The 11,044-nt window shown below is 40.3% G+C and overlaps 1 protein-coding gene across 4 annotated transcripts in view; it reads left to right on the top strand.

Annotated features, from left to right (window-relative positions):
* Nucleotides 1–6,535: 6,535 nt before the first annotated feature.
* DPH6 (diphthamine biosynthesis 6) overlaps nucleotides 6,536–11,044 on the top strand; it is a 197,082-nt gene continuing 192,573 nt past the window's right edge. For 2 of the 4 annotated variants that reach the window (XM_027736479.2, XM_027736478.2), the window contains exon 1: nucleotides 6,822–7,078. In XM_027736479.2, the coding sequence (XP_027592280.1) occupies nucleotides 7,056–7,078 (23 nt within the window). In that variant the 5' untranslated portion in view covers nucleotides 6,822–7,055. Of the gene's footprint in view, nucleotides 6,590–6,819; nucleotides 7,079–11,044 lie in introns of those variants that run through there. The other 2 variants (XM_039378310.1, XM_039378311.1) reach the window with 2 other exon arrangements.

The following is an 11,044-nucleotide window of genomic DNA, read 5'->3' as shown; positions in this document are numbered from 1 at the left end:
AATGCTTACATGAAAACCAGAGAGTAGGTGTCCTGGTTTTTGTCTTTGCCCAATTTCTCAGGCACTACAGAACCTATGGGACAAGAAGAAGAGACCTTTTTGTTCAAAACCGGTTCTTATCAATATGGTAATCAGAAGTATCTTTCAGACTCTCGAAAAGTATTTCTTTACTTCAAGGCTTAAACAACATTAAAGAAAGCATACAGACAAAGCAGTGTTGGAAAGGAAGTAACATGCCCTTATTTTTAGCACTTGCCCACTTGTCACTTAAACTCTCATCTGCCTTTCAAATGTAGTGCAATCTAATTTTTATGCATACTGTATGCTCATACAGACAATTTCCTTATTTCAGAGTATGTTGAGTTTGGTAATGGTTTTTGTACTTTTTCTTAACCTGTTTCAGAAATAGCACTGCCACCATTTGTCTCAGTAATATACAGGACGATGGAAATTGACATTTTTCTATATAGAAGTGAAAAGAATATTAGTTTTATCAAAGACTAGATCCCTTCTTCCCCTCCAGTTATATTTGAATTTGGTGACTTCAGGGCTTACTGTGTAGGATGATTTTAAGCAATGGTCCCTGTGGTTGCTGCCTCTATTACCTAATAATTGACCATGACAGAAATTATAAGTCCAAAGCCAAGGGGCAGAGTGAATAGCATATGTCAGGGTCAATTATAAGGTGGAAGACCCTGCAACAATAAAGACTGTACTGATTAGAGCATGATATTGACATGGGGGCCGAAGCTTCAATGTTATTTCAAAGGGCACTGTCACAACCACCCTTCCTTGAGGACTCAAAATCAGAGCCAGATTATGTCAGTGGTTTATACTACAAATGATGTCATAAAGTTCAATGGGACATCGAAAGTTACAACTGATTTGTTGCTTTTCTTTTCAGCAATAAAATGCTTTCTCAGAATCACTCATAATTAAGCTCGCTACTTTGCTAATTAGGTCAAAACAGCTTCATACTTACTAGATTCTTTCTTGAAAAATCCAACTCTCTGAGATGAAGAGTATTAAACGTGACACAGTTAAAAACTGGTTTGATTGTTAAAGTTATTAATGTTATTTCTACTGGCAAAACTGAACAGAATAGGAACCATGGAATGGAAAGAAAATAATCCTTTTTATTACTTTTATTACTTAAAGCTCTGTTATAAATATTTTATGGTATGGGAAGATTTTTGTAGTGAAACAAATGGCCCAAAAAACTTGCTGTTTGCTTATTCCCCTGAAACTTCACCAGTTTTAACCTACTCAAATGTTCTTAATCAATGATGAACCACAGAACCATTTAGTAAGTGAGGAATGATCTCAAATTATACACCACTACAATAAGAGACTATAGTTCCGGTTTAGATTTTCATTCCAACAGTTCAATTTTCTGACTCTTTTCACTGAAGGCTGCTTCTCTAAATTTCTGAGACTCTGTAAAAATATCCCAGCCATTTCTGCATACAAGATCCCAGTGGTTTAGCTCATGATGAGGAAGAGGATACTGTAGCTTAACCTCATTAACTAGATAGCTAATTTCTCTCTGTTATCATGGGTTATTATCCATGACCACATTTTTCCTGGGTGTTTTGCAGCCATCATATAGATGGCTAACTCCCAATAAATTAAAGTCTACAGTTTTAGATTCAAATTTGTTGAATGATGAACATATTATAAGGATTATTGAGCCTAAAAGATCTCTTCCTACCTAGAATGGTTAATTAGGAGATCATAGTCTTTAACATACAGTTAATACAGCTTCACAGGAAACATGTCATATTAGATAAGAGGGACCTGTTTTTGAATCTTGTACATGTACTTCTTTACAACAAACATCTCTGATCTACATTTGTTTCAATGTAACATTAGAATAGCTCTCACATTTGTTTTGTATTCAAAACTTACACAAATTTAAAAAACTGAAATGTTTATTTCTAAAAATATCAATTTTTTAAGTGAGAAAAAGACAGGAAAATATAGAAGTGCTTTAAACCTGTAAATAGAATATCTCCACTTAACTTTTTAATTGCAATCAAAATAGATACATGCAGAACAATACCTCCTTTGGTACTACAGGCTTTCTGGTGATCTGGAGACTTTTCTTTTTCCCCTTGGAAGTACTTACAGACTTCAGATAGAGAAAAATACATTTAAATCCCATGGATTAAGCTGAACAGAAAAAATGTAAATGAATGATTTTGCCAGTTACACTTGACAGTTTCTCTTGGTGGTAATTAAAATTAGTGCTTTTATTAATATAGTAAAAATTTCAAACACTGAAAACTCATTTAGTCAAGTGAAAAAACTGTTCAGCTGCCAGTGAATATGAATTTTAGCTTGCACTAGTGTCTGATGGAAATGGAAACACTGGTCATTTTGACAGAGGCATGATGGTATAAGGCTAATTTTATACTTTTGACTCTCTGAAGATTAGTAGATTGGTTAGCGAAAATTAAGTTCAACAAAAGCTTAGAAAAACTCTCATCATATAAGGACAATTACAGTCAAGAACCTATATAAAGCTACCTTAGGCTAAATTCTATTTCTGTCATAGTAGTTCATAAATACAGGTCTGAGAGTCTTCAAAAATTCTACATAAAGGACGAAGTAAAGTTGTGCAATTTCATAGTTCCTCAAAAACAAGTCAAATCACCTATGAAAATGACAAGTCTTGTCTTACCAGAACTAAGAACTATAGGAATAGGTGCATATATATTTAGTAGTGTTTATACGGAGCACTTAGGAGCAAGGAGCCCACAGGCCCAGTATGTCATTCCTCACATACAGCACTGATCACCAGGGTGATCATCAGTGTGAATGGCTGGAGGTCAACCAGAAGTATACCTATTTCTGTCTAAAAAGAAATGATCAGTGGGACAACGTGCTCAAGCTAATCTTAACAGGCTGTTTTATCCTGGGCCTGATGCACTGTTAGCATGGTTATGCAGCATTCAAGCAACGCTCCTTACATCTGTCGAGCTGTAGAAATGTTGACAGAAGGACCTTGAGTCCTTCTACCTCTGAATGGGGAGATACGCTGCCCGAGAAATTTCATTCAGATTCTGGTAGTATGTCAATACATCTCAAGCTGCCAAACCAGAGTATTTTTCCCAAAATTTAATTCAAGTTTATCTTGTGGAAGAATTCATAATACCGTGTTTACTGTGAAGTAAGTGAAAATTCAGGAAAGTTGTCAATGACAGGCAGCTAAAGGAACTCTGCAGCCAGTTTCTTAGTGAAAAAGTCCAATATATTCTCTTGTAAAATCTCAATTTTTTCTGTATTACATAAACAGTTTTGAGTATTAAGAGAGGCAAAAATACTGCCACCTGTTAGATGAGGAAAACACCTCTGACTGCAGGAGAGTCAGAGCAGGACACTCTAATGAGAGGCAATAGTGGCACACTGCCAGCTACACCCGTGAAAACCCTGACATTCCCGTTTTGGACATGGTACCGTGAGCAAAGGAGGAGATGATTTTCAAAACCTTTTTTTTCAAAATGGAAATATTCCTCTAATATTACACCTGCTTTATATATGCAGTATTCTATTACTTACTGGTGATTATATTAGGAAATCTTTTAATTAAGAACTTCATTAGTTCATCTTTAAGTGCCAATCACCAGATAATTGGCCCTTTTCTAAGAGGCACTGCAGCTCAGGTATGCTAAAATGACTGTTTCTCAGAATAACTTACTGAAAGTAAGTTATTTTTGGAACTCATTTATAAGAGGACTTAATTAACTATTCCAGATCATTAGGGATACTGCATTGCGTTTTTTAATCCTCTGACAGGTTCCTCCAGTTATATTAATTCATTATCATTATTTTCAACTCTCTAGGCAGAAAAGGGTGAAAAAGAAACACTGAGCCATTGCTGGCATTCTGTACAAACTAGCCAGTACTTCTCCGAGATGAAAGGCAGCTTTGGTGGATTTTATTGTTTCAGCTGCTGCGGCAGTAGAACAGAATGTCTTGGGGCAAGCAGCTTGAGAGATGATGCACTGCCTTTTGTCCACCGTCGTACGGCAGAACTTTTCAAGAGCAGTGACACTGCAACAGAACTATTCCATCAGGTGAATGAGAGTAAACAGGTTTTCTCACAGAATATATTCCACATAATCTGAAAACAGCATCTTTTTGGGGAAAATCTGTTTTGAAACACCACTTTATTATTCAATTTTGATATATTTCGCAAATTCTGGGAGCCAAATCTCACTTTTTTATTTGTGCAAATAACTACTGATGTCTTCATCAAATGGAAGCAAAAATTCCAATCTCACTAGCACACAAAGCAGACTTTGGTCCTAGAGCGACATATGTAACTTCTACTTCAAACAAGTCTGACTTGTAAGTGGAAATTTGATTTTTTTGGAAGCTGTAAAACTGAATGCAATAGAACCATCTGCTGAAAAAACAGCAACATTGTATCAGAATAGATTAGTAATAACAGACCTTTGCAAAAAAGTGGGACTTCAGAATTACTCTTTTCCAGATCTTCTAACAATGTTACTTAGAAGAGATCTTTACAAGTCTTTGAGTATTTGTTCTAAAGCTGTCTGATTAAAGTTACAGATTATATGGCCTCTCCATTTTATAAAGCACCAGAATAACTTACGTACATGATTTTTAGACTTTCCATGTATCATTGCTAAATATTGTAAATTAGTATCTTTTAAGTATTCACAACTACTAGCCAAATTATTCTTTCTTGTGATAATAATAAACATATTTAATTCAAACACAGAAAACATGGAGGTGATGTATGACAAAATTACCTTCTTTTTTCTTTCTTTTTTGGTCAATAAATCAAATACCTTTGGTCTGCCTTTTTTTACAGTTCCTCAGAGGTGTGGTTATTTTCTACTAGTTCATATACTATGCAGTATTGCTTCATTCAGTTTGGTAATCTCTGCTAAAATCTCCCTTTTAATTCAGAACACGTCTCCATTACCTCTCCGAGCCAAAAAGAGAACACCAATCCCTACCAAAATCCCTGCCCTTTCATTAGAATTTCACATCTAAGTTACCCTTTTAGATCACCTAAATGTCTTGAAGAGCAAAAAAACTTTCAATGAATTACACATTATGTCATCACCAATAAACTAGCAGGAAATTCAACTGTCCTGTAAGTAATTCCAAGGAAAGTCAAATATTCTGTCTCATAACTGTTAGCCTGTGATGGTCAAAGCATGAACCAAGGATTTATTTGCTTTTAAACACGTGTTTTTTTGCAATTATTCCAATGCAGAAAAATCCACGTTGTGTTTATTACCTCTTTCAAACTACTTATCAAATAAGTTTTATATTGATTGTCACTTCTTAACTTTGAAAAGTGTATTTAGGAAGGCATCATCACCTTCATATCTGCCCATAATTATCCACTCCTATTTTAGTGTTTTACTGTACAAATCATGTGCTGACTAAAATCATCTTAAAAAAAAAAAGTGGTCTTTCAAGCTGTTTCATGAGCTGTGCATAAAAAAACTTATATATTTGTCTCTCTAGGCATTTATTTTGGTACATTTATCGCTATAACAAAATGTTTTTCCTAGAATATTTTCTTCCACATTTTCTCTTGTTGGGACCTTCATAAACAATTTGTGTGCAAGGAACTTGAGTAAACCCTGAGTGGTACAGATTGTTATACAGCATTGTATAGTTTCATGTTACAAGGAACTGATAAGTTAGCACTCACAGTGCATAAAGCATTTGTCCCAGGCTTGAGAAACAAAGCCTTTTGTGATCTGCATTGGTTGCTGCAACTGAACTCAAAAGGCACCATAAATCGGCGTTCCTGGTCATTGCCAGTTTACACGCTGGTACCGAGGCTCACCCTGAGGCACTGCACTTGTACCCGCTGACCCTGCACACCAGGCTCCACCGAGGGCGAGCAACCAACACCACGCCAGTGACTTCTTGCCCCCACTTTAGTCTCATGGGCCCTTTGAATCAAAGCCCGGACAGTGGTGGGCCCTCAGACTACTTCTCAAAACACTGCCACAATACACCAGCAATGGCTTTATCTGCTGGCATAGGATTCCTGAAGTTAGCTTAGTGGTACAGTTTCATGGGCGGAACTAACTCACAGGTTTCTTCTGTGACATGGGAGAAATAGACTTGTGTCTGGAGTCAAGAGATTGGGCACCTGGGTACGCTTTTAATTGACTCAGCCTACAAACCTGCAGTGCTGCCTGTTGTATGCCTCATGGCGGGATTGCTCAAAACATTGGCCCAAAACAGGGATCAGATGACAAGCTCAGATCTTCGATATGCAGAAGCTGAACCCAAGGGTGCGGCTGGACATTCTGTGCTCGCCGGCGAGCAGAGAACCCTTAGGGAGGCAGCCAGCTCTGCTCTGCTGTCCCTCCCTGCTCGCAGCGGCGATTACAACCGGTCCGCGGCGACTTCTGAAGCCCCGCGGCAACTCCAGCCCTCGGAGCGGGCCCTGCCGGCCTCCCAGCCCCGGGACGCGGTGCAGCGGAGCTGCGACTGCGCCCCGCAGCGTCCCCAGCGGTCACCCCAGGGGGAGGGGGCGGCCTCCCTCGGTCGGCCCCCTTTCCTACACAACACTCGCTTGCAGCAGGTCCGTGGCTCTTCGCTGAAGGGCAAAAGGCAACAGGCGGGCACGGGGGAGGTGGCAGGAGCGCCGGGCGATGCTCTCACACGGCCGGCCTGGGCCTGCCGGCGCGGCCGCCCTGCCCGCCATAGGTGCCCCGCGCTCTGCCTCCGCGGCCGCGCCCTCCTCCCGCCCGCCGCCGGGCCGCGCCTGGGCTCCGCCGTCCCGGCCGTGGCGCAGCCTTGCGGCGGCGGCAACACGCTCCTCCGGGCGTGGGGAGCCGGCGGCTCGCCGAGCCTCCCGCCTGCGCAGGCAGTGTGCCGGTCTGCCCGGGAGGAGGGCCCGCCTAGGGAGGCGGCCAAGCGGTAGCATCGGAGGAGCCGGCGGCGTCCGCGGCCCAGGGTAGCTACGGCGACTGGGCTCCTTCCCTGCTGCGCTTCTCGGCTGTCGCGCACCTCCCTGTCAGTGTTACCGCCCCCGGCCTGTGACCAAGATGAGAGTAGTGGCTTTGATCAGGTAACGCGCTGAGGGAGCGCCCATGTGAGCGAGCGGGGCAAGACTCGCAGGCGGAGGGAGGGCGCGGGGAGAAGCCGTGCCCGCCCGGGGGTCGCGCTCCACCCAGCGCCGTCTTGGAAACCCTCCCGTCCGGCCCCTCCCGCCCAGGCGTTTCCTGCCGCCCCCCTTCCCCTGCCCTGGCGACTGTGTCTGGGCCGGCTGCCGGCTCTGCCCTCAGGGTTAGGATCTCACAGTTTCTCTTCTGGTCTCCCCGTGTTCCCCGAGACGCTTCAGAACCTGGTGTCTGTTAGAAAACAAGAAACAAACAAACAAACAAAAAAAAAACCACCAAAAACCAAAAACCCCAAACCCCCACAACCAACCAACCAACCAAACCCCCCCCAAACACCACCCACAATTATTTTCTTCGATCGCCTGCTCGCCGCTCTCCCAGTGTCCCGGGTTATCCCGCCTGCAGCGCGGCGGAGCCGGAGCCGCGGGCAGCGCTGTGCGGGTCGGAGGCGGCGTCCCTGGTGGCGCAGGGCTCGGCCACCTGTCCTGCGCTTATAGAGGGGGTTCTGCTCATTTGCAGTTCATTATCCTAACGCTAGATTTTTCGGGTAGTTCTTTTGAGAGAGATTTAATTTTGTAAGAGATGAAGCTCAGTCGTTTAAATAGTTGGAACTGGACACAACCCTATCTGTCGGGCTGCTGTGTTTGCCGCCCCAGCCGTCCCCTCGCCCCGGCTGCTTTTAGTCAGTTTCTGCAGTTCTTGCACTGTAAATATTTATTTTTAGAAACATTAATATTTTGTATCCAGGACAGGCGTGTTCTTTTCTTGAAGAAATAATACTTAGTTTAAAAAGAACAAGCTAGAAAAACTAAATGGAAAAGAATTGTGCAGATGTGAGCAGTGTATTTTTGGGTGCAGTAGCTGTTTACTTAAGCCTTTAAGGTATTAAATTCTTTCAGGCATTGTCTAAAATCAAACCTTGTTGACATTGGAGCTTGGCCACAACAATTGCAAATAATTCCAAACATCATCCAAAGAGGAGAAAATACAGGAAATGTTATCTATGTTTTGCAAGATTTGCTTAAATACAGAGTAGGAAAAAATCAACTTTGGTGATTTTTCTTGTTTCATAGATAAGATTTTGTCTTCTGGTTTACTTACATTGATTTTCTCTAAGCAGAGGAATGTGTTAAAAGGCAGGATGGAATAAAATCCTAAAAACAGGTTTTTAACACAATTGCTATTTTAATGGGCTGTTTTACAAGGATGGATTTAGTTTCAGTAATAGTTTTAAGAAGACTTTTAAAGAAACATCAAAGTGTCTGAAATTTTTGTAACAGAGCTAGCCTCAAAGATTAGAGGGGAACAAAAGTATTTGAAAAGTGCTTCTTGCTTTTGAGGTCAGGATTATGTATAAAACTGCTTTATTTTAACCTGTTTCTATTCCTTCTAAAATGCTGGCCACACTTAAAGTTGATAGTCTTGCTTTAAGATGGTTTTTATGGGGTAAACCCTGTATTGTGTTTTGTGCTAAATCATAGGCATTTTAAAGTCAGTCTTCAACCTGAAATACGATGTTTTTCGACTCTTTAATTCTTCTAGAATTTTTTTAACTGTAAATGCTTACACTTGCCTTTAGAAAGGAATTTTGCTCAGAAGTCTTTTACAGGCTCATATCTTTATGGTTACTATGTTTTTTTTTAATCTGGTATTTTGTTTGTCTATAAGCCCGCCTGTTAACATGCTCGCAGCAGTGTCCAAAAGAACCCTGACTTTATCCTCACTTTGGAGTTTTCTGCAAAAAGGCCTTGTGATTTTTTTCTATGATGAGAATTGAGAGGAGTTCCTGGCCTACCTCAGTATCTGCCTTCATCTCTCTTATGTGGACTGTGCTGAGTCCACCTTTCTCCCACAGCATGGGCTGTCTTGGCTTCACTGATCTTAACCATAATGTGTTTTACAGCTAGTTTGGAAGGCCTTGTAGGTAGGCATGGTTTTGTTTTGTTTCTTGGTACTGTTAGTTTTTAGGGATAAGCAATACAGAAATTAAATAACTGTATAGTAGCATGTGATCCAGTGAGCAAAAATTTCCACCAAGTAGTTGGTGGTCTAGTGCGGGAAATACAAATGCAATTTCATCTTAAATGTCTGTTTATATATATATATATATATATATATATATATATATATAAAATTTAATTGGAAAGATTAACAGATTTATTCCAGTGACATTTTAATTTTTTAAATATTGAAATGCTGTAAACAGCATAGGCAATTATCTACTGTCATATAATTCTTTTTTCTGAAGTGGTGTTTGTCATTGAAATCAGAACTAGCGGGAGACTTATTTTTTAGCATATAGTCATTCAGCAAGAAAAGAGCCTTTGTCTCATTATGATTCTGCTAAGCCTGAAATTTCATATTATGAAGTGAATACTATCCATGTTTTCAAGCTATCAAGCACAGTATTCAGAATTAATGAATGTATGATTTTTTTAAATTTTTTTTGCCATATATAGGTTAGAAGAAAGTTGTAGATATGCATGAGAAGAATGTTAAGCAAGAGATGGAGCCTCAAATTAGGAATCTATTTATCATATTTATATTTACTTTTGTAGCACTGAAATAGAGGCAACTACTTTATGAAAATCCATTAGGTATGAAAAGATGCCCTGTTATTTATACTATTTCTACTTTGGATTTACAGAGCATAAGTACAGCATAAGTACAGCATAAAGAATTTTAGCATGGTTAGAAGCAGGAATTGAGGGGAACAGCTTTATGGTTGCATTCCTGGAAGGCACTTTCAAGCTCTTGCATAGAGGGCTAGATAAAGAGGGGAACTTTACGCTGAAAATTCTGAAGAAGTTTGTTGCAGAATCACAGAATTATTTAGGTTGGAGAAGACCTCCAAGAGGTCCAACGTTTGACCAATCACCACCTTGTCAATCAGACCATAGCACTAAGTGTCACATCCAGTCATTTCTTTAACACCTCCAGGGTGCTGACAGCCCTTTCCTTGAAGAAATTCTTCCTGATGTCCAACCTGAATCTGCCCTGGTGCAGCTCGAGGCCATTTCTTCTTGTCCTGTCTCTAGTTGCCTGAGAGAAGAGGCTAACCCCTACCTTGCTACAGCCTCCTTTCAGGTAGAAATAGTAATAGTGTGGTCACAAGGAAACCAGCAGTCTACTGTAGGAGGAACTGCTTGTACTATCTGTTCTTCTGTGCCTATCTTGGTGATTCTAAGAAAAGATGCAGTTTTACAGAGCTTGTGTAGATCTCTGTTCCCGTTCCTGCCCTGGTTTTTGTGCCATGGCATTTAAAGAAGCTGCACAGAATCTCCACCTGCAGTTGTAGTTTGAATGCCGTGAGTCTAAACGTGGATCTTTTAAGCAGTGTGTATTCTAGAGTACTATTAGTTTTATTGATTGATTGTAATAGTTCCTTTGCTAGTGATTAAAATCCATGAGAAGGACTTTTTCAGTTACTTCAGAAGAGCAGGATTCTTTCCTCACTGATAGGGGAAAAGGTTCCAGTAGATCTTGAATGAATGTCAAAATTAATTGTATTCTCTCTGTTGGAATATCATGTGTTAGCCTCAGAGAAGAATGTAGATATGTTTGGGTTTATATTTTTTTCTTACTAGCAGTAATTTTATTTGCAGTTAAATGAGGTAAAAAATGTGTATGTTCAATGCAGTGTCAACTGAAACTGCTGCCTGTAATAATTAAAGTTTTAGAGAATGAGAAGGACATTTAAAATGTTGAAAGTTTAGGTTAAGTATCCCACAAAGGTGAAATGTTATTTTTAACAAAGGATCAGCAAGGTTTAGAAAAGATCTCTAAGATCATGGAGTCCAAGCGTATCACTACCAGGTCCACCACTAAACTAAAACAGGTCCCTAGGCACCATATCTACATAACAGACCTAATTTAAGAAGATTGCTAATGCTGTCAACTCTGGAACAGATTTT

This window comes from Pipra filicauda, unplaced genomic scaffold (genome assembly GCF_003945595.2).
Source record: "Pipra filicauda isolate LSUMZ 115617 unplaced genomic scaffold, ASM394559v2 scaffold134_size1991817_pilon, whole genome shotgun sequence".
In the NCBI taxonomy this organism is placed as follows: Eukaryota; Metazoa; Chordata; class Aves; order Passeriformes; family Pipridae; genus Pipra; species Pipra filicauda.
Note: the sequence above shows the minus strand (reverse complement) of the source record. Positions and strands in the feature narration are given on the sequence as shown.